The sequence below is a fragment of the Apostichopus japonicus genome, chromosome 13, assembly GCF_037975245.1.
Source record: "Apostichopus japonicus isolate 1M-3 chromosome 13, ASM3797524v1, whole genome shotgun sequence".
In the NCBI taxonomy this organism is placed as follows: Eukaryota; Metazoa; Echinodermata; class Holothuroidea; order Aspidochirotida; family Stichopodidae; genus Apostichopus; species Apostichopus japonicus.
The window spans coordinates 20,990,902-21,016,081 of record NC_092573.1 but is presented as its reverse complement, the minus strand read 5'-3'; the positions used below and the strand labels follow the sequence as shown (position 1 = coordinate 21,016,081).

At 36.1% G+C, this 25,180-nt stretch overlaps 2 protein-coding genes across 7 annotated transcripts in view; both read right to left on the bottom strand.

Moving 5' to 3' along the window:
• LOC139978674 (basigin-like) overlaps positions 1 to 22,248 on the bottom strand; it is a 32,519-nt gene extending 10,271 nt beyond the window's left edge. For 2 of the 3 annotated variants that reach the window (XR_011796991.1, XM_071989065.1), the window contains exons 1-2: positions 21,810 to 22,248; positions 21,075 to 21,092 (exon numbers count right to left, since the gene is read on the bottom strand). Coding sequence is in view for 2 of the 3 variants with exons in the window: in XM_071989065.1 (XP_071845166.1) it covers positions 21,075 to 21,092; positions 21,810 to 21,876 (85 nt within the window). In the remaining variant the exon portion in view is untranslated. The remainder of the gene's footprint in view (positions 1 to 21,074; positions 21,093 to 21,809) is intronic. The other variant, XM_071989066.1, reaches the window with a different exon arrangement.
• A 1,375-nt stretch (positions 22,249 to 23,623) lies between these two features.
• The window catches only part of LOC139978679 (translocon-associated protein subunit beta-like), an 86,222-nt gene continuing 84,665 nt past the window's right edge, over positions 23,624 to 25,180 (bottom strand). For all 4 annotated transcript variants that reach the window (XM_071989079.1, XM_071989081.1, XM_071989080.1 and 1 more), the window contains exon 5: positions 23,624 to 24,872. In XM_071989079.1, the coding sequence (XP_071845180.1) occupies positions 24,750 to 24,872 (123 nt within the window). In that variant the 3' untranslated portion in view covers positions 23,624 to 24,749. The remainder of the gene's footprint in view (positions 24,873 to 25,180) is intronic.

The following is a 25,180-nucleotide window of genomic DNA, read 5'->3' as shown; positions in this document are numbered from 1 at the left end:
CAGCATAGGAAAACTCTTGCCCAATCCCGCTGACCACCTCCATCCCTCACACATGGACAAACACGCACACACACACACAAATGGCATGGGAGAAAATACTAAACGGCCATATGAAAAATCAACTACGCCTGCACAAGCAAGGGAAATATGCTTATTTTGCAAGGACCTATTAAGCAACCTCCAAGTTAATTCTTGAACAGAATTCAAGCATTCTTAACAAGAATGACTACTGTATGGAAATGTCATGATAAAATTTATCCATACTTAGTGCAATACAGGACATAGCAGAGACATAAAGGCTGAAACTACCGACTTGCGATATATCATTTTAAAGAACTACAAATGCTAGAAACATTGGTGACATTATTATTTACACAAATTAAGCTTAAGGTGTGCAGGGATAGAACTCTCTGAACACTATGTTCAGCATCTTTTTTCAATAAGATGTGTAAACACTAACAAAGCACTAAATGCAATATATATATATTTTTAACCTCTTACTGGCCCTAACTGATGTATGCTTTTGTACTCATGCACCAGACGTTTTAGAAATCTAGCCTAGATGCTAGCACAAGATTAAGTACCATTCCGTACTAGTACTTCACCTAGACCTTTGTACTGTAATATCAATCAGTCTGTTACTCATACCCAGTGGCGGGGCGTCCATACAGTCAGGGGGAGAGGGCTCAAATGGACTGCTGGCGCCCTATTCAGCATTTTACCACTTTTGTCTTATTTGCGATTATTGACTTTTTTATTGTGCTCTCATCTACCTATTGACATTTGTTATACATTAGTTGATTTATCGGCACTTCCATTGTACGAAACTAATTCCAAGAATTGTACAGGGTTTTTGATCTATTTTTGGATGCGCAGTGGCTGAAATAGTAATAAACACCAAACTTAAAGTCGGCATGCAGTGTACGTTATACGCCGCTCCATGATCAGTGTGCTGGAAAGGGTCATTTCAGGCAATGAAGGGAGTATCTTTACTCAAAAAATTTCTGTACCCTCCACGCCAACCTGTGGTGGCGCTCCACTTAAAAGCATCGCAAGCGCCCCTACAAACCATTCTTACCCCCCCTCCCCGACCAATACCCCTAGCTCCGCCACTGCTCATACCAAGGAACAGTACTAGCATCAAGGTGAATTCTATTTGTATATATTCAAATCCATTATACTTGTAATCTCAAAACTTACCGGTTTGGATATTTACCAGTGACGAGCTTACCTGTCTCCTCACAAGTGAGAATAACTATGGTATGTTTCTAAAACGTGTAGTGTATGGAAGGGGAAAAGAGCTGGAAACTAGCGTAAGCAGTTCGCAGAACTGCTACCCGTACTGATGACTACTGTATATCAATTTTAAAGGGGGCGATAACCGATCCCCAAAATCCCTCTCTATGCAAAATCTAAGTTAGTATGGATCCAATGGGATGAAAAAACTAGGATCCTTGGTCACCGTTCCAAACGAATTACGTAGAAATGAATCCAGTCGAAAAAACGTATGGTGCTGGCACTTTGGATGGTAGAATGATCGGGGAGGGCATTGACCAGTCATCTAGAGGGCGCACAGTGTGGAAAGGTTACCAGTCCATTCTAGGCACAGTAGAACAGGTTAGTGAGGCGCAAAGTAAATATATGAAGTTTGATGAAAGGCATCTTTACTGTCGTGAAGTTGAGCAAGAATATATGTCGATTGATTTGGGAAAGTAATATCGGGCCACCCACTGCAGCAATCATCATCTTCACCATCATCAATCAAAATGAGAACCTACTTGTATCAAAATGATCATGAATATAACTACAGATCGGTAGTGAAATGCGAATCTCTAGAAATCCCACAAACCAACATATGTGCTGGTATGAGACGACCAAGATGGTATGAGAACACGGTGGTATGTAAATCAGTTGGGGAAGGGGGTGGAATGAAGGGTATAAATTCTATACATGAAGATTTCTTATACTCAGTAATATTTCAAAGAATATTCAACGCAGATGTTTAATGATTCGATGCATATACGCACTGGGATCTGCTATAATCTGCTACAATCTGCTGTGATATATGCTTTAATCTGGTTGTTAATAGTATCTTTGGCTTTACGACGGAAAACACTTCTTGCTTGTACACCTTTCTTCAAACCTTCATATCGACTAAACCTCGTATATATATATGTCAAAGACAGAACCAACGAAAACATCAAATTTAAAACATACACTCACGCACTCACCCACAAAACATGCACACTACAACTTTAGTACTTTACCTGACGCACACTACTGTACTTAACAATACACTGAAACAACACATCGTGTGAGCGCATTTACAGAGGGGAGAGGGTAGAGGGGAGAGGGGGAGGGGAGGGGATATAAGTAAATGACAATACTGAGTTGGCAGAACCTTCAGCCATCAATGCCAATGTTTAAATACTGTATACACTCCAATAATCATCAAAAATCTTCCTCTAACTACCATCGTTATCATGCAAATAGTTAATTTTCTTTGAGACTCATTATTAATTCCGAATGTTGCGTGTATTTTAGGAGAAAAACGTACTGTACATACTGGCTTCCAGTACAAAACTTTTAGTCATATTTACAGAGATAAGAGCTCCTTTGAAGCAGTTCTACTATTGTAAAGAGACAGAATCCATTTCTAAAGAGATTCAATGGAATAAAGCATTGCAACCTTCCCACCAAACCATCCAAAATCCACAACAAAAAAAGGTGGTTTATATATAAATATTTCAGGTTATGACCATGAAAACTTTCCAATGCAAATTATCTACTTAAAGCTGCTTTCTGAGTCAAGAAAGCTTTGAGAGATTTTTCATAGTTGTTTGACGTTATAAAACCGCATGACGATGTAGATTTCACTGCAACTTAGCTATATAGTTCACTCACTTCAAACGAACTGTAAGTAGAGTTGAAAGATGTTGAAAATTCTCAAACTCTTTAGTTTATTAGAACTATGAAAAATTATCCGGTTGCAAAAATGTTATGGCTTGAATCGTTATTTAATAAAGAACTCGCTCATGATTAAACTTCCTTTGCTGAGAAAATCTACCCCGGCCTCTTGGTGTGATCAATATTACACTCGTACATGTTGTACTTGTTCAAAATGTTTGACAAGACTTGCTGACAAAACTACAGCAAGGTTTTCCTCATTTCAAGAAATAGACTAGACTTGTTACACCTGCAATCAGGCCTACTGTAGGTGGAACATTTTGGTCAAATGGAAAGGCGATGTACTTGTGATCTAAGTATTTACAGGTTCCAGCCCTGGCCAGATCATTACATTATGTCCTTGGGGCATGGCACTTTGCTGTATCTCCATGGATTGCTTCTCTTCACCAAGATGTGTAACAGGGGACCTGAGACCTGTAAATGTAGTTGCATGCACCGGTTCCCAGCTGCCTCCCCCTCCCCCCCTACAGCAAGTGCCCCCGTGAGGACATGATGTAGATGTGGCACACTGAATGTCATGGGAGCGACAATTTGTATTGTGTACACTTACATAGGTAGGTGTGACAAGTTACGAATGACCAGGGGTTTAAGTGTTGTAAAGTCGTGTGAGAAGGCCTTGTCCTCAGTACAGTACAAGACTGTAAGCTTCAACTTTATCTTTTTAACTTTAGGTGAACAAAGGCTGATTTCGTTTTTGTCTTTTTCCTCAAAAGTACAGTACATAAAGGTCATCTGAGATTGTTGTTATCAAAAAGTACTTTTCTGAAGGTTCCGACCCCACACAGACACCTTGAAGCGTGTTAACATCAGACAATAACGTGTCTGAGAATTTGGAAAAATGCTTACAATTGGCAGCTTCAGTAGTGGTAAAGTAATGTTGCATGCTAGCCTCAAATCAGAAATGTGTGTGACCAGAAAGCAGGCTTTCTAGCATATTTGTGGAGAAGACAGATGACCTTTGACTGAAGTTTCACTGGGGACGTGTCACAGATGTTTCGCGATAGTATACACATTTATAAGAACTAAACAACTTAGTTTGCGCTGAAGAATCACTTGTTTTGTTAAAATGCATTCCATAGCATATACTGTACATGTATACAATCTGTTTGATGGTCAACTCATACACAAGAGTCAGGTTAATGACTCCATGGTACAGTAGTAAGGCATTGTTAAATGTTAGCCGTGTTAATAAAGTGAGGGAGGAAAGGGGGATGAAGGTCCTACAGCCTTCAATAGGAATTTGCAATTTGACAATTTTTTAGCAGCCCCTTTACCTGAAGCATCTACTTACAATATTCCCCACACCACCCCCCACCCAACCCCCCTTCCAAAAAAAAAAAAAACTTGCACATTGCATGAAGGTTGGGAGAACCTTTACTTTCAATAACAGCATGATCAATATTGCATCAATGAGCCCAGAATACATTATTCTGGTTGCCACTGATAACCCATTGGCAAAACTCCTAAACACTAACGTACCTTTCAAAATTGTGAATGTCTTGATAACTACAGTAGCCTACAAAATGTTTCAACAACCTTTGGTCTTGCTTAATGGTAATCTAAAGCATGTCAAAATTTCTCTAAACGTTATCTTTCTCTTCCACACAATGTGTCGTTCTATGGCCCACCATTTTACTCTAACTGAAGATTCTTTCCTTGGGGGAGAGCAGAGGAAACAGAATGCTAGCTTTTTTACAGACTTTTTTCATGATGGAATTTTCAAGCAAAAGGTGATAACATTTGCTGGTACATTGTCTCTTCTACATAATGACATTGCTAGAAGTTTGTATCAAGTGAAACAGTGAATCCCATCTGGTCCTAAACTTTCCACCCAATTCTAACCAAAGCTACAGGAAATAAATCAAATTATGAAATTCTCGAAATTTTCACAAAATACTAAAAATATGACATATGTGAATTAATTGTGACATAGTGACAAAATATGACATAGTGAATAATATCTGACCTCACAAGTTTTTTAAAACAAATATGCTATCTTATTCTTACTGTACCTCGAAATGGGTAACCCGCTAGTAAATTAGCTGAACAAAATATAATCGCAAGGACTTTGTCCCAATTCTTTAACAGCAAAGTAGACTTCAATAGGTCTGCCATTGAGCTAAGCAGATCTACTATAAAAAAAACTGTATGCAAAGACATATAATTGGTGATGTTTGCTTTGGAAACTAAACAAAAAGTTTCCTATGTTCTTTTTGTCCCAAAAAATTTAAACAAATATAACCAAAAGTCCAAAACACATTAAAGTGATCCATCTTGTGCCCCAAGGATCTTGCATGCTAGAAGAGGGTAAGTACAGTTTAATACAGCAGGGAAAAAACACCAGCATGAGAGTCTAGCTTGAAATAATGAAGTCCTCCAACTTTAATTTAATCAAAACAAAAAACCAGTACCACACATGGAAGTTGTAAATTTATACACAATTTAATTCAATTAACAAAATGCACAGTTAGATTGTCTATACTTTATGTCATTTTGTTTTAATTTTTTAATATTCACAGATCTGCAGTTTTATGAATTTGAGACATGTAACTCCAGGTTATCAAAGAGTTAAAATAATATGGTTCCATATACTTAACATTCTGGAAACCTATCTGTTTCATTGTTTCCCTTCGCAGTGTAATTTGATATATGTAGATATATAATAAATATTTATTAATATATATATATAGCTTTAAATCCATAATCATGATATGCTAGATCTAACAGTACCACAATGAAAACTGTGCAAATGCCAAAAAGCATGTTCTTTGCACAGGAGACTAACCCCAAGTATCACACACACGTTCGATATCCAATCAGTGTGAGGTTTCGCAGAGACGCTAATTTAACTTTGCCTGCTCTTTTGACTGGCGGATCTTCGTCTATCCTTGGATGAATCTAAGTCGTGACCAGTATGAATGCTAGTTAGACATGCAGGCATATACACTGACATGGTGTGTGTTAAATGTTGATGGTAATGTAATGGTTAGGGGGCACTTCTCTGTGTCATAACAGTAGAGTGGATATCTGTGTGTGATATTGCTTTCTACTTGAGAGCTTGCTAAAGATGATTGAACATTTTATGTTGCATAAAAAGTGTTGTACTGTAGATAATTAGATTGAATTTTTATGTATTGATTCTAACATGCAAACTTTATCAAAAGAGCTACAGTAGCTATTCCTGATCCTAACAACAGTCATAAAGGAATAATTTAATTTTTTGCATATTTCTTGAGGATTTGAAAAAATCCTGTATTAATATTAAACCCATTCATGATTTGAGTTACACTGAATAACACACATATGTTAGTATGTACTTTATCAAATTTCTAAACAAAATTAATCTTGGAGTAATCAACTCTTTCTCATGAATACTATCCTATGTTGATGAGCATGTTACATTATTTTTCTTTACCAACAGTCAAATTCAAATTTGTTTGTTTTTCTATTTATCTTCGTCATTTCTGTACAAGGTTTCTTAAGGTAAACTCATGGTTCAAGACCTGCCCTACAGTACATCTTTTGCACGTTTGTCAAAATTTTGCATAGCATCTTGCTTCGTACTTAAACCTAGGTACTTAAACCAGTACACTACTTGTATGTCATAATGCATGATGTGTTACAATTTGGCTTTTTTTCATAGACTAGCTTAACTTCAATAGATCTCCATACAGAGGTACAGTATATACTGTATGTCTAAATGAAAGTGTGTAAAACTTTGACTATTTTTCATTTCATCTTGCTATGTACTGAAACATACTTCTTATGACCCTGTTCATCATGTTTGGCTGTCTTCATAGACTACTGTAGCTAAACTGTAATCACTCTGTACAGAGCTTACAGTATGTCACATCTCGTGTGTCACCATATAGCGATTTGTCATTGTGTCTTAATATATATTTTAATAACAAAATTCTGTACATTAGACAATTGTCATATATATATTGTATACCACAATGCTATGGAAAGAAAAATTTGGTCATCTCGGACAATTGTTACAAATTTCCCCCTGATGTACTGTCGGAGCATGCGGTTTACACTGAGCGGTCATCCAATTATGTTAGAATAAATTGACATGTCTTTGTTGGAGTGGAACATAGAACTGACCCAACCGATGAAAAATGCAACTTTAATATATACTGTACATGACAGCCATCAAAAGGTTTCGGGTTTATATAATCCTGCTACAACCAGGCTTTTCTATCGTTATACAGAGCTCTATAGAGCCGACAAAGTAATTCTTGGCCTTAAAAAAGTGGCCTCCATTTTGATCATGCTACTGAATGAGATCAAATATATATATCCCCAATCAATAGTCAACTCATAGCTCACAAGCTCAGATGACAATATCAGTTGAAACAAAATCACCAGGTTCATAAAACTAACGGAATATCATACAGATCTTATTTCATAGTACTGACAATAGAAGAGAAAAAACAAAAAATAATAAAAATTGGGGTATAGACTGCAAGCAAGCTACTCTACTGTACCTGGCATTATAGATAAGCTACTGTATCTCCAAATGCTATCTCCAAATACAGTACAGTCCAGTATTCAGGCAAATGAATATAAGTGAGGGTAACCTTTCTTGTAGGGAATGGATATTGTATGGTAATACGGTATATACCATATGTATTATGCAGTATACAGTGCTGTACAGTATATATGTTGGTAGTAAACCACATGACATCATAGATCTACGTACAGTATACAGTAGCTTTGATTATGATGGACATCTAATGTAAACAGCATACAGCCTATATTGTAGGAGGGTCTTAAAATCAGGTACTGTACAGCACTGTAAATGTATACATGTAATTAGTTCATGAAGAGCGACATAGCACGTTCTGTTTGTTTAAGTCATTGTTTCCTTCAAGAGCCCTCCCTTGCTTACTGTACGTAGGTTGAGGAGGGTTGCTATAGGGATGTTTGCATGAAGATCAAGATCAGATGACAAATAAAGGAAGTTTCTTAGGATTAGGGTTAGACTGAAAGGAGAAAATGGTGAAGATGTTTTAGGATCAGGAAGGTTACCCTAGATGAAGATGAGAAGTTCAGATTTCAAAGGGTGGTTAAGGATAAGGCCGGAGGGTCGGAAAAGAATCTTTTTGACCGATATGAGGGATGGAGACAAGAGTATGAACTTACTGTAATTGTTTGCAATATTCCACGAAGAAGTTCCATGTTTATATGGACCTTCACAAAAAGCAAGAGCATTCTTCATTGCATATATATATATATATATATTTCATTGTACTTTACACACACTGTTGACCATGATCCATGTTGCATTCAGCATACTTAAAGCTCTGCTTTATTGGCTATAATCAGGGAATTGTTATGGACAACTCCCTGCTCCAATTATAGCACGCTAGAGATACAGTAGGAAAGTTTTGTAATTACGTAATCGACCTATAGTACCACGGTCGTAAATCGACCTCAGGTTCTACAATTAGCCTGCATAGCTTCTTAACACCATAAGGTTCATCGTGTATACACTATGTGGAAATATGTTCATGTCTACAGTGTAGTTAATCATACAGCGTTCACACAAAGACCCTCAAACAGGAAAAAATATGTGGCAGGCGTTGCAGACAAATTGCAAGACAAGAGGTCAGTATACCATGGAGGGTCTGTTTTTACCTCCATGATTATACGACCAAGGCAGGTCGATTACGTAATCTCAAGAAACTTGTCCATGACAGCGTGCTATAGTGAGGGTCTATACAGCAGACCTTTAAGTGTGTATGTCTCCACAATTGATCAAACTCCCCCCCCCCCATATCTAAGTGACCTTTAGTTGCACAATGTGATCACCACATGGGATCTATACAAGTAAGCACTGTCCATGATGCGCACACTGTACTGTAAATTTAAATTGAACAACTGACAGTGATATCGCATATTAAAGTACGGTCGATTTGTTCGGAAGAATGACAAAGATAAAGGCACAGCGGGTACCTATATGCTCACTTTATCTAGCTAAAGAAGTGTAGTACAGTATATATATACATCAAACGATGTAAAGCCTCCCTAAAGTGTTAATTCATACTGGTATGACCTCCCATTCTGTGAATGAGAACTGAATTGCTGGTACTATTTGCAGTGTTTAGAACTGATATATACTGTATAAATTTATGTTCACATGAATATAAAAAGAGATATGCATGTACAGTAAGCCTACTTGAGCTAAAGGCCTTTTTGATTTTTACATCGGTTTTAAAACATGATATGTACAAGTCCACATGTACGATATTGAACAATTAACGAATGACAAATATTCGCTCTCTCGATGATTTTTTTCTTTTTTTCCCGTACAATTTTATAAGTCGTTGCAAAAATGAAACTCCTGCAGTACCTGGGAATAATATAACTAGTGTTCAAATTTTGTGCAGCAGTTTGAAAGTCTCTGTCCCTCTGTCTTTCTTCTTCATAGTGTTTTGCTTCTCAACGTTGTGCAAGTCGCAATCGTTTTATTTGAATAGTATTATTGTACGTTTTGTCTCTGCGGTTGCACTGTATTGATATTGTTATGTACTATTAAAACTAAAGATAAGAAAATAATAAATTGTTAGGCAATGATTGAGTTGTATTGTAATACTAAAGAACTCACAAAATTATCGTGTCTATTTGTATAAATGCAAATGAGTCAATAAGAGAGATGGGGAAAAAAAAAAAAAAAAAAGTTTGAAAGTCTCTGAATTTGGTCTCAGATTATTGTATAAATACAGTTTTGGTTCCTGCAGTCCTGAAGGAACGGCTATATACATCTTTTCACTTGTATAGCGATTTGCCCATTTGGCATAGCATTTTGCAAGGTGACACTGGATAAGCTATTCCCTGAGAAATAGCTACAAACATGGATCTACAGTACATTCTCACTGAATATTCAGAAATCATGTTCTTTAGACTGCATTACTTGGGAGTTTGATTATTCAAACTTTTCTACCTCCTCCAACAAATATACAAAAGGTAAGGAGTATGAGTAATGAGTGATTAATAAATTTTGTTTCAATTGTCAACATTTCTTCTTCACATCTTGAAATTGTCTATACCAAGAACTAATCACATTCAATTTTACTAAAGCAAAGTGAAAAGCTTTCAATTTAAAAAAAATAGAAACAACTTCACAAGAGATGCTGGTGGACTATTTTGGGATTTAAAATCAAGTACTGTATCGAGAACAAACTTAAGAGACTGCTGTTCAAAGTGTCCATGTCCATATACATACCGTACCAAATTATAATAAAATTTTATTATAATTAATATCATACTATAAACCATGATCATAGCATACCATATGATATGACATCTCATATAATGTATCACATCATATCAGATCATACAACACATAATGTAACAGGGATCCCTCCATTCAAATAATGATTTTTTCAATACATGAATACATAATTACATACTTTACTGTATGTCATCAGTTTTAATATTTTCAAACTCTAAACCCTTCCTGTTTGCTGGGAGTTAATCAAATGCTTGTGATAATATGGATGATACCTTACGACAGAAACATCTAAAATAATGAACACTACCATAAGTTAACACTACTGTACTCAAATTATTTACAATGACACAATATTAGCGAACTACCGTATAAGCTATAAGATTACATCCACCAACAAAAATCTAAAAATGTTGTACACATTGAACAGCAATGTTCTACTACTACTACTACCACTACTACTACTACTACTACTACTACCACCACCACCACCAGCACTACCACTACTACTACCACTACCACCAATACTACTACTACTACTACTGGTACAGTATGTAGAGTACCTTTGACACACTGGAAATGCATGCAATGAATGAATTACATGTATGCAAACCTTAATAGTCATTGTTGCTGTATCTAGAAGCCTAAGTCTGTAAACCCTATTTACTCATCGCAATAAATAAAGATCGGGTGCAACTCCATCGTAACAATGAAAACAAACTCTACATGTGAGATACATGATATAATGTAATGTGTGAAAACTGCCACATCAAATCCTATAGCCAAAGGATCTTTACCACAGCACAGCACTTCACAGAACATGAATAAAGTCACACTCACTGAACAGCGCATGCACATTTGCAGTGCAGTACAATAAATCTTACATTATATGTCAATATATTAATACTGAACGCACACCATGTGCAGAAAACTGTTGTGCAAAAAAACTACTGTGCGTATCATGAGGCATAATCTTGAGTGTGATGATTTATCGCTAAACTGCAAGAAGTTTGTCACAAATGACCTAGTTTGGTTTTAAAATTGACAGCAGTTGATCGAGCAAATAAAAATATACAGATATATGTAAAAAGCTAAAGCCCTACACATTTTTCTAAACTGTGATTCAGAAACTGCTGCTTTTAGCTGACAGACTGCCCTGGGCAATAAAACATCCATATTTGAAAAACAAAAATGGGATAATAAAGTTTCCTATACCTAAAACTGTACTTTGCCATTTGTGATTGTTGGTACATTATGCTCTTTGTTTCCAAATAATGTGTCATATGAGACTGGAGACAGTGGAGAAACTCTCCAAAAAGGTGCCATAGAGCTCCAGTTCCAAACAAACCATGTTACCTTTGTTCATGAAAATTGAAACTTCCACTCAACTGTAGAGAAGAAAAATACCCAAACATCCTGATAAACTTCCTGTAAACTCTATAATGACAGGAAGTGAAAACATCACATGTTGGTGATGTCATTATTTGATCGTAGAATCATGACATTGGCAAAAAACAGAGAGAAGATCTCTTTCATTATTATTCTCAAATTGATATTTTTCTTAGCCTATATTTAATCAAAGAAATGAAAATTTAACCATTCTGCAATAATTTCTTCTTTGAAACATTTAGGCTAAATACCTTGCACTGAACAGAACAAACCTTTCATGTCAACACTATATAAGTGTAGCACATGTAGTGTATATACATGCAGTAAGGAACCAAGTGTTATTAAAAGTATAAATGACATTTCAGTTTTGACAAGAACATATTTAAAGATGGTGGATCATAAGCATTTTTGGCCTTTTGATCAGTTCGACAAATGATACACGACGTTACTCCTTTTCAACTAGTTTTCAAGGAGTGGGGTGGGGGAAAGGAGGTGGAGGGAGGGTCTGATATCTCAGTTTGTACAGGAACATCTTGAAGATTGAGATCATAAGTATAAGTGGTCCTTTGATCTGTTCCACAAGTGATACATGTGACATTACTCATTTCTGTCAGTTTCATTATGTCAGTGTATATATATATAGTTTAAGCAACTTCAAAATAATTTACACTGTGAGTATTGTGGCAGCACGCATGGTTAGTAACTGTGCAGAGGAAATTATCCTTGTTTTGGATGGGAGGGATGACCGGGGGGGGGGGCCGGAGGGGAAAAGATGAACAGAATTCAAGATTGTTGTTGGACTCAAAAGTAACATAATAGTGAAGTTTGATCCTGCTGTTCATATTTTTAAAGCTGGGTACTTTTGAAAGATGCACAGTGCTTACAAAATAAACTCACATTTAGGCTAAGGTGACCAGATCCCCGAAAATAAGGTCCCCGAAAATCGGGGACAGTCCCCGATTACAGTGTGCTGTCCCCGGTGAACAAATGTCCCCGAAAATGTCCCCGATTCGTCAAAATGTTCAGGAATTTCGAAAATATCCCACATTATTAGTAAAATAATTGTAAAAATAAACATTTAGTCAAGTTTGCAGTCGCAGAATGGAACTAACCAGTATTTCAGGTGGGCCAGTGTTAAGTGGAGTATGCTAGATCAATCTAGACTAGCAATCTTACGTAAAGTAAGTAAATTTCATCTAAGAAAAAGCTACATTTTTGAAAATAAAATTGATTTAAAAAGTGCTTCTAAGTATCACCATTTTACATCTAAGCACCTTAGCTACTTGACAAATTTCCCCCAAAAAAACCCTCCCCCCATATCAGTCACGCAATAAATGTCCCTGATTCCAGTCACGCAAATATGGTCACCTTAATTTAGGCTCATATCTAGACTACAAGAGGTGAACTATTTGGTTACATCCATGTATGGTGCTCCTTAAAGGTTAGTAATATAACCATTATCATTTGATCAACTACACAAAAGGAACCATGTTAGTGTTTGTGGATCCTTTCAATATTTTTGCCCGATTTAGGTGTATTTAAAGTAACATGGTATGTTTTCTCCTCCTTTTCCCCAAAAAATCATGTTACTAGCAACTTTAACACAAATTCGAGATTGAAAATTTATACTTTTCACTGGATAAATAAGGTGAGTAAACAAGATACTTCTCCCACCCCTTCCTTCCCTTCTCCAACCCCTTCCCCTGCATTACATTTAACATATTATTGCTTTAATGTTGCAATCATAATGAGCTCCAAACACAAAATAAGCTTTGAGATCAATACTTTATTCCTTTCTTGTGCAATCTGGACATACAGTATGCAAGTCTGAGCTGTGCAGTGTACCACATTGGGTATTTATCAAAGGTTAGCTGGATAGAAGGACTCAGAACTTTAAATATTAGCTACAATAATTCAAGATTATCAATAATACTTAAACATCAAAAGCTCTTCCCAAGGTAAATATTTCTGAGGTTCAGTACTGGTCCTATTGGATTCTACCCGGCAACTCATTCATATCCACACAACACATGTAGAATCGATACATGCAAGTGAGATCATGAGATAATGAGATCATTCCTCCTACCAATCCATTCCCCCCTCCCTCCCCCCTCCTCTCCCTCTACACAATTTACCACTACACTGTTTGGAATGAGAACTGTGATAACCCTCCTGGTACTACTACCTTTCTCTTACACCCTGACATGACGAGCCTCTACTTATTGAACTTGAGGCAAATGCCCAAAAAAAACCTGCATGCAATTATATTTATTTTTATAGTTTTACCTTAACTCTCAGCATGACCACATGACAATTCTGTCTCAGCCTTGAGGAGGAGAAAGAGGCCAAGTAGGAAAGTATTTCATACTTCTCTCTCCAAAAAAAAAAAAAACCCAACCCCAGGCCTAATTATGTGTAACCTTTGACCCTTCGCATTCTAACGTTCACAACTGCCACAGCATTTCTTCTTGCTTGAGTTTGAAAGCTATTATAACGGTCAAAGTCCATGCTCAAAGGATTAGGGGGCTAGGTTTCCTAATACTGTATAAAGATACATACATTTCTACACAGTACTGCTCAATTCAAGTTTTGCTTCTAGTTGTGCACTACTGTACGTAGCAGCTAAGTTCTTACAACTAAAATGTACTGCAGCCTAATGTGCCAAATCTGTTGAATGTGTAGAAAATACATTGGGGAAGGGTCTGTGAATTAAGTGAGGTCCGACACTAAAGGAACGTGCCATCTCCATGGATTCCCAGAGGGTGGAATGTTGATACACAGTGGATACATGGATTTTACATTAGCTCTGAGACCCACAGACCCTAACAATGTGCTTTGACATTGTACACTGTTTGTTTCCACCATACCTGTGCCTGTCCTAGATATAAATGAGATTTAATAGTAAAAATGCAAAAATGAAAGAAAATGAAACATTAAAATGGGTACACACACATTCTTCTGTATAGTGAAAATAGGCCATGTTACATGGAGAAGTCAAAACCAGCAGGGGAAAAAAAACAAGTCTATGGAAAAAGGTCAAAACAGGATTCTTCCCCATATGTACTGTACAGTACTAACAACACATGCTTTTAATAACACAGTTCTGAGTCTCCAACTTTGTTTCATGCTGTTGTCTGGAAAACTGCAAAACACCAAAATACATATAACAGTTTAAAAACATACATACATACATATATACAGTAGTATTAGTTTTTGAAAAATTGGTTATTCACATACCAGCTAAATTCTCCACTTCATTTTATAGCCAGTTGAAATGTTGATGACATTGACATTAACAATGATTTCAGTTGAATATTGTATCGGAACAATTCTGATTTTCAATTAACAAACTGTTCAAATATTCAGTGAAGCAATCCACGTACAGTACGAAGTGGATGCGAAATGCCTCATTTATCTTTAGATAGGTTAGATCTTTAGAGTTAGAATATAAAACACTTGACAGTTGTTCTGTCTTACCTATAGTAATTCATATCTTGGAATTTATTCATAGTGCAGGTATCTGAAGACAAGTTTGAGATTGGCAAAGGGGTAGGAACGGGGGGGGGGGGGGGGAGAGTACATGCATCACGACCAATGCTCGGTTTTGTAGAAGCACTGGATGGAAAGCATTTGTTCTGAAAAATATCTGGGGGAGTAGGTGGGGTTGGGCCCCTGGTGTTAGCAGCCCTATTGTGTATATGGGGGAAATAGAAATTGCATATATATTCAAGATAACAAAGGATTGACTACTCAGAGATAAAAAACTACCAGGCATACAGTACTGTATACTATCGCAGAACATCTTGGAGGTCTCAACCAACAAGTAACAAATTTTGTCCCAAATCAGGGAATACCCTATCTGGTATCCCATTATATAAACTAAAGTGAAAATGGTCTAATTGCTAAAAAGAGCAAAAATGTGTAGTAATTTTTCAGCATGGGAAACATAGTTATTAGAAACATGTATATAGGAAAAATAAAATCAGCACCCAAAACTGCTATGTACAGTACACAAAATTTGATCTCTCAACTTTTCCCTGCAAATGCTTCAATAGATCTATTATTTATTATATACATGTGCTTCCTTTGTCGTATCTGAAGAAAAAAGAAATTGTCTCTTTTGATTTCTTATGATGTTCAAAGAAAAGTGGGCAATCATCCCAAAATCAGGTTTCGGGATTTCCCCTTCAGGGCTTTTTAAGACATTAAATGTCACCAAGAGGTTATAATGTGTTGTTATGAATGTTCAAATTGAGACATTCATGAATAGAGTGAGGAGGGTTAGTTCATGTAACTTGCAAACCTTTATATTTTATATAGAGTTACACTTGTTATTATTGCATTCCCCATGGCATAATTAAAATACATGCCTTGCCGTTCAGACCAACATCCCACTGTACAGTCAATGCATTTGTTATTGTTGTAAGCATTAAGCAGTAAGTTCATATTAGTAGCGCTACAGTTAATACCTATGATAGTAGTAGCAGATTGTTATTCTACCCCAAAGACTATCCACTACGAAACGAACAAAATTCACCAAAATGCAAGTGTGATAAAAAATAAAAAAGATAGAAGTTGCAAAAGAAATTTACTGACATACTTAATAATGAATTTATTTATAATGATTTCAATTTTCAGTTCATTAACTGCAATTTAAACAAGAGCTCTTTTGCGTATTACCAGATACAGTAATTAGCATCTTCTTGGATCAGACAACATTTTAACTTCATGTGCCATCATACAGAACATGTGCACAACAATACACACAGTATAGTAACCTTCAGGATTGACTCACGTGGAATGTGGTTATGACATACAGTAATTTTTATCGTGCATCTGATATTAAACCAGCTCGGCTCAGAACATACCAAAACTTATACCATCTCTTCAATATAATTTAATCATGTGTTTTAAGTACAACTTTTAATTTTTGAATTTAAAAAAAAGAAGAAAAAAAAAGAGAGAAAATGCAAGAACTGTAAAGACAGACACAAATATAATACTGTAGCTTCTGTACACTGTACAGTAGCTTGCTGTAAGCAATTACATGTAGCTCACATTACTGATGACTAACTTTCAGCAAATAGATAAGTTTGTTAGTACAGAACTTACTACAGTAGCGCTACCAGCAACCTTTTCAATAGTTATCATTAATATTAAAGGAACGGAAATTAAATATGTTCCATCACAGTATTAAAATTACCTGCAATTCCCACCACTGTTCATTTTGCAGGAAAGTTGATGTTGATAAGAAATTGGTAATCGGTTTGGTTGTTAATTTAGAAAAGGAAATCTGAGAATCCCTATGCATACCCCATCCCCCCCCCCCCCTTACCCTGTGCAACTGATTGCATTTTCATCACAAAGAACCTTCTTTACCAGGAACTAAGACACTACTGTCACAAACAAATTTTTCATTGGAATAATTTTTCATTGGAATAACTAATTGTTTGTCAATAGTACTATACAAACTACATTTCAAGTCAACAATTAGTTTGAAATTTCATTATATCAATTTAAAATCTGTCCAGTAATTTCTATAGTCTTTGCCCACTTTGCAGATAAAATTGGTGCAGATTGCAGACTGTGTAGTTGTTAATGCTATGAACTTTCATGGCTAACTATCGGCTAAATGCCAGCATCTCTTTCTTTTTGCCAATATAAATAGTAGTGCACTAAGGGAACATTCGTTCAAGATATTTAAGACAGACAAAGGAGTCTTTACGAATTCGCAGTGAATAACATTTGATCAAGTCATTTATATGGAAATTATTCAAACAGTGTGATCAGACCTAGAATTTCAACACGTTAGATGCTTGCATGAAAATACTGTACTGTATCTACTTTACTGGCTAAAATTCTCTCAATTTGCATTTTATTTGAATTACTACAAAAGCAACCTTAATTTTGCACGGGCAGAAAAAAGTGCCTTTTTTGGGGGGCCATCTGTAAAATGTCAAAATCCACTGGAGAACCATTTCAGAATTACAATTACAGTTTACAGTATACCTGAAAAGCATGGATGAAGGAATGTTAGAGCTCTCATCAAAAGCTTTGACAATATATATCATTGCTCCAGACTAAATTCATAGTGCCATTTTCAATATCTAGCACACAGTACATGTACAATCTAACCGTGTGCAAGGAAATTGTTTCTGTATTTCCTGTTGGAGAAAGAGAAATTCACCAAGTCGTCTGTAATAGTGTAAAAATTTAGTAAAAATGATTAGAAAATTAAATCAGCAACCGAATGATAGAAAACAGAGTAACTTTAAAAATTCCTATCAAATTAGGGACAGTCTATTGAACTGTACTGACACTGTAGGTTAGTTACACATGCTATGAATCATTTACATGATGATGTTGCTATCTAGAGCAGCAGTACTGTAGAACCAATACATACAGTAGTACTCTGGCATTCATGTACTGTACCAACTTTATCATATGACTCTCTCACCCTGAGCAATGGCTGACATTGCAAAGATTTGTTCTTCAATTGCTACTGTAATTGAAAGTTTGGCTGTTTTTTCTTCTTCAAATAAGTCTCATCAAGAGGCCTGCTACACTTGTGCCAAACACGAGCTGGTTTAAATTATATTCACCCTGATGGTTCTGCAGACAGGTCCGTTCATCAGACTGAGATAACCGATTTAAAGAAAGTCTAAATTTGAGGTTTGAATATTTAACGCTATAGACATAATGTGCGTGTATCTGTATGTGTGTACGGTACATATCTGTATGTACTGTACAGTAGGTCTGTATATAAAAGTACACTCACATTTTCTCCTTTTCCACAATATTTATGAACTGGTGTACAGTAGATGTTCCTTCATACAAGCCACCTATGAGATTGAGGCATTATACATAGTTGTTTCATTACCCAGTGAGAGCATCTAAGCTGATACTTAACCTCATGCTTTAGTACTAGTACTATTTAGCAATGCCAATTTACCTGTATGATGGTGTACGGTGAATTTGGGATAGTAAGGACATTATACGTTCTTTAAAATGATAGGCGGGATGACGACCTCACTGATTGTGTTCAGTGCTTTAGTTCAATCCTTCAGTCATGTGATGTCATAGACAGTTTGACCAGATTCCACCAGAAATAGAAAGAACTATATACTTGTAAAGTTCGGGAGTCAAACTGCTCGAAGCAATTAAACTTAAAGCGAGGAAACATTTCCCTAATTTCCGGCATATCGTTTAGGTTTAAAGTATAACTCCGCTACTGTAAATGGGTGGAATATAATCGTGTAAATGTCTCAAAATACAATTTTGATATTTTTGTTCTTGTTTTACTGTTTCAAGTTTGGTCTACATTATCTGTAAGTGATAATAATCGTTTCAATTCATGTTTCATGTGACATAATACTCCTTCAAAGACTGAAACATCCATGCTGACACTAATTCAACAAACCAAATTTGAAGACATTGTACATTACACATGCTCAACATGTAATACCCCCTGTATGTGTGATAATTAGATGTCATAACACTGTATGTACTCTACCACTGCCATATGTGCTGTGCTGCTATACAAAGGATATTAAATGTATGAGTCAAGTGCGACAATATTATCATTTTCTTCCTAACAATTTTCAAACATACCATTATTGAACACAATGTAAACAACTCTGACACAGATGCTTTCATATGGGCAAAAATTGGTGATTTAATCCACTTGTCTTATAACAACCCATGAATCCAGCCAAATGGGTGGAAACTGGAAAGCTTTGTATTCAACTGCAGAGCTTTTCAATTCCCTTGCACAAAAATGCACAGCAGGCTCAAGTTAAGTGTGAAAGGTACACTACAAAAAGCTCAATGAAGTCTGGTTACATTTAAAGCCATAATTTACATTACACGTCAACATCTTTTTAGCAAGACTTTCAGTAATCGTTGAAAGCAATTGCAATTAAGAATCTCAATTTTACCCAAAGCAGTAAGTTATTAGTAAAGATAAAAAAAAAAAATATTGTACTTGATCAAACTAAGACACAACTAAATAGCTAGAATCTGACTGCATGTGCTTAACAGTACAACAGACAGTACTGTTGTACTGTAGGCTTGAGCACTCTACTGCAGGTACTTAAACCCCAATACTTGTATAAGTACTATTATTATATATTTTGATATGACTTTGCTTTAAAATATTTACTCCAGTTTATTGGAATGCTCTTCAAAAGTTAAAACAGGATTACAACCACAATATATACACCAACAACTACAGTAAGAGCAACTGGAGTTTCTGCACAATAAAATGTTCCTAACCATTTATGTCTTAACACATGTACACATCAGGCAACATCACCAAAACAAATTGGTATCATAAAGATATAAGAAACAAGTGAAAGCTATAAAGAAACTTGAAAACTCTACATCTACAGAGAGATAAGTATATATGTACAGTACTACAAGAGGATAGTGGAAGTACTAAATTTTACCAACAGGGCTGTGTACTGTACAATACACATTTTCTCCCAACAAATGTTGAATTGATTTTTGTGGGCAAGATTCACATCATTTTATCGATAACATTAAAATAATGGGGGAAATTTATAAAGCTGGTTTTTGGGAATTATATGCATGTTGTCCCTTGCACTGGATTTTTGCGGTGATTGTTCGGATGGCACAGTTAATTTTCTTTTAAATGAGAACAATGGGCCATGGAATCATGAGAACATCTGGATGGGTGCATTTACGACACCAGTAAGTAAATCGACTGATTTTCCTCTCAGGAGATTTGAAAGGATTGTGTTAGCTATCTGATAAGCTTTCTTGGATCATCAGAGGGTCCAGAAAATACTGTAACAACAGCCCTGATGATACTATACATGTCAATTGATCCATGGATCAAACCTTGCATTGCTCCACCACCTCCATTCTACCAATGACATAAATACCGGGATGTACTGTACTGTAGTATAATGAAATGATATAACTACAGCAATCATAGAGGGATGGAAGACATCACAGCACAGTGCAACAATCCCTGACACTTGAACAAGTTTCAGAACTCTTTCTTACATTGCTTATTAAACATACTTCAAATTTTGGTCAATAGAGTAGAATTCAACCTATTGTGAGACTTGCTTGAATCGGAATACTTGTTTCCCACCCCCTCCTTCCACCAACAGAAAAAAAAAACATGACATAACCACTGTAACAGTAGACATCAAGTGAATTTTCAAGCTAACACTAAGTGAGTTTTTTGTTCAATTTGGTAATGTCTGTATCATTCTCGTAAGAAGTTGACACTAATGTTTCTTCAAATATCAAATAGAACTACTAAGTACTTTCTGCTTCTGAAGATGCTGATCAAGGCAACATTCTCTTCTAAAAAGCAATATTGTTAGAAGATGGATTAGAAACAAAAGTCAAGAACCAAAGTAAAGAATTCATTTTGAAACTTATTCAATAAGGGTAACAAATTTACATATGGCAAAAGAACACGAACATCAGTGTGCATTGTACTTACCGGATTGACCATTTACCACTATGAAGAAATGAAGTGGAGAAGAACGTGAAAATAAACATATTAAATGCCACTTGGAATATGAACCAGTCTTCCAACCTGCAAATCAAATTTTCATGAAAAAACACAACCAAATATGTCCCAAAAAATCCCATAGTTTTCAGGATTCAACAGAAGCCAGTGAAAATGAATATTAATTCAGAGATAAACCCTTCACGCTGATTAATGCAAATTTACCTAACACCTGATCCTTTGTTGTTTCGGCCTAAATTTAGAATCCGTACTGGTCATATGAATTGGAAAGCTGCTTACTTCGAACCGGCAGAATAAGGATAGGGGTTATGAAGTAGGGTTATGGAGTAGGGTTAGGAATTAGGGTTAGGGAGTAGGGTTAGGAAGTAGGGTTAGGGGTTAGGAAGGAGGGTCGAAAAAATGTTACGGATTTTAAATTAGTACCGTTGCTTCCATAGATTACATGAGGCACGTTTTGCAATTGGAAAAAAATAAACCATATCCGGAAGAAAGATAAAAGCTTTACGGCTGATTGAGATTGAGACCATGCAAAGTTTGGCGATGGTTGTCATTGTTTCGCTATATCCATCCTACAACTAACGTTAGGCTAACCTTGGTATACTGGGCCCTAGTCTAATCAAGCCTTCAGATTCCGGGCCTAGACTAACTTAAGTTTGGCCTAGGCTACAGTTGACTAGCCTTGCAAGCACACTAAGTACTACTCACGTTGTGCATAGACGACAAGAAACACCGAGAAGCAAAATATCAGATGATTCATGGTGGTATCCATCATGGTTGATTGTCAGTACAGGCTAGATTGCAGTAGACCACCAGAAAGTTTCACACCGAGAGTGAGACGGTAAGAGATACTGCTGCTACTGCCTGGCCTAAGTTAGGCCAACTAATGGTTGGTCTTTGGATGTGTTATGGCTCCAAAGTTCATGAAGTTCTTGGTATTCGGAGGTTTACACACTCTGCCTCTGAAGTCAGATCAAGATCTAGAAAGCATTTATTATCTGAAGTTGACTAATTGTTTTCCGTAATGGACATGACTACCATACTAACTACCGTAACACTGTATGTACACACATTACTGCCCAAAAGGTGTAACATATACTGTATACTGAGTATAGTATCGTACTGCAGTGAAGTCATATGTCTGGTACCCGTACAATTGAAGAATAAATCATACGTAGCCTGCGTTAATAGATTTTGTTTTTAGCAATGTAGATATTTTGACGTTACTTCCAGCAATAACAAAATCCGTTAAGTCATTGAAAATATGACGTAAGCTGCAGGTAAAGGATCCGGAGAGGGTGAAATCACAAATCGAGGGCGCTTTATACAACACTGATTTGAACATTGCAGTTAATTTGAGTATAAATTTATTTACTGAAAACATGATTTGTCTGATATTGTTTTGATATTATGACTAACATTGATCATTACATCATGAACTTGTCATATTCTTAAGCAGGAGGCGTATCTGTGTACATGTTTCTATCAGCAATTTATAAACATAATTTACATTGTCATGATCAAGTTCTGTTATTTGCGTGATGAAAACAACGAATTTGGTATCTTGAAATGGTAGATGCATTTCCAAGCCAAAATTCTTTTAAGAGTGCAATCCATAGAGTTGCAGATATCATCTACTCCATGACGGGTTACTTCTGAATGCATCTGGTTCCCATCTTTCTAGGATGGAATCCATTTGTTTTAATATTAGTACAAAAACGATATTACCCGAACCATTACTGACACGCAGAAACTGGCTAAACACCAATTTTTTGGGGGTTTTTGACCCCCTCATCTATGACGTCATCAATCATGCAGGCACAAGTTTACATGGTCAGGCACATACCCACCAAGTTTGAACGTGTAATCCACACATTTCTGATGTGGGGTGAAGTACAATATCTCATCTTACTTTACATGTAGAGAGATGAGATAATTAGCCTTTCCCAATATAAACAAGAGCAAAGCCCAGGTGAAGATAATGTAATGGGGGGGGGGGGGGAGAGGGGACAAGAGAATGGAAGGGTGAATCCATATAAGTTCCCAGAATGGATCTCTTCAGAGCATTAGTATATGGCCATTGGAAAGATTTCCCCAAGCAAAATAGATATGCAAAATTCTTTGGGGGATAACAGCTTTCAGGATAAATATCAAGTTTAAGACATTGTAGGTAAAACAATATGTCCTAACATGAGTATTACACCCGTATGCCTTATCATTGATCATTTACAATACAAAGAAGGTGAGATAGATTATTGGGTTTTACATTTTGACTTTTGTATAATTTTGTAACAAAAGGCTTAGAGAGGTTTTTAAAAGTATATTTTTCCCTCACATTTCCTGCGAGAGCATGACCTGTTTGAGAATGCAATATTGAAGTTAAATCCACAAATATATCAAATAGAATTAGCAACCTCCTCATGTGTGCTCAAAGCAACTTAACCCCTTACCCCCTCCCCCCACCAAATAAATAAATAAAAAGCAAGTAAACCAGAGAGTAAAGAAAACACTCAAACCAGATGTTCTAAAAACCTTTTATTGCATTTTTTCATCAAAAAAGCAGCTACAAGTGGATCAATGAATGAAAATTAGGAAGATATGTAATCACTGTTTGCTGCATAAATTCTCCCTTCATCTAATACCATGCATAATTAGGCTTTACTTTTGTTTTAAAGTAGTGACTTCAAGTTGATTAGACACTGCATTCACTAAAGGGAAGTTTCACAATCATACACAAATGTGATTGTTTTTGAGTTTTCACTAGCCTCCAAATCTATTGATAACTGCATACTGGGCTATTGGATCTGAAAGTGAAAACCCAAGTATTTATGTTCAAGTCATGTGACATATATACTTTCAAATTAACATTTTCTTAAGGAGATGAATTTTGGAGACAGAATTCTTCAGAGGCAGAAGTCACATCATACATAAGACCTTGGAATGATATCAGATTCTCACAATACTGTAGGTTAGTAAATATCTAAATATTGCTATGTACAGAAAGAGGCATCTGTCAACCGATGGGAATGGTGTAATCTTAATTATGAGTGTGAACTAAGTTGGACATATTCAATCAGTACGACCGCACCTTCATGGGACCTGAACAATGGCACAATTTTAGTTTTATACCTTATGTGATATTCCACCGTTGCAATACCCTTGATAAGCAATACTGTTTGAACTTTATGCTGTACCAGTAAGCTATAAATTAGGCTCCCTTTAGTGCAAAGGTTTCCCTTTCAACTTATCAATAAAAGTAAAAAGAATATCAGTAGTTGTGACATTATATTCTCTGAAAGGAATGTTGTCACATTTTTAAGGGAACATCTAAGAAAATTCATAGTCTGTAGTACTGTTGGATATTCAGAAACTGATCTAAAACTTGCTTATTGATATCAGAAAAGGCAGTGACGTATAATTCTTCTAGTTTATCAATCAGATAAACACAATATTCATCAACAGTATCAAACATCTCTCGTAATCAGGCTTTCAATTTTGATATATAGTGTTGTGTACATCAGGTCTAAAAAAACTCTTAACACCCAATTTACCTTGGACCATCAATATTCAATTCCTTCATATTGTTCATGATTTTGACTAATATCTTCCAAAACTTTAATCCACAAGTAACTGCTCCTTGAATACTATTTAATTCTTTCTGGTTTTTCCTGTGACTCCTGACGATTCGTATTTTCTTTTACTCATTGACCAAAGAAGGAATGGAATGCAGATTGGAGGCACGGTCATAACGGCAAATACAGCCCAGTCCATCTGAGGAGAGCAAAGAAACATGAATAGATGAGAAACTAAAGTACATAAGAAAACTTAAAGCCTTTCACTACATTAAAGGCATTGAAGACTCATCCCAAATCGCGTGCGGCCAACTGAAAAAGATAACTTTCTGTTGCTTGCAAGTGACGTTTTTGTTTGTGTCGCTACAAAATGCAGACAGTGCAGTAATGAAACGTGATACCTTGTAATCTTTAGCTGGACATGAGATGTCCATCGCTGTATTGTTTGTACACTGTGCTGTGGGAATTGACTGCAGCTGTATGTACTGACTGTACACTAAGTGTCTA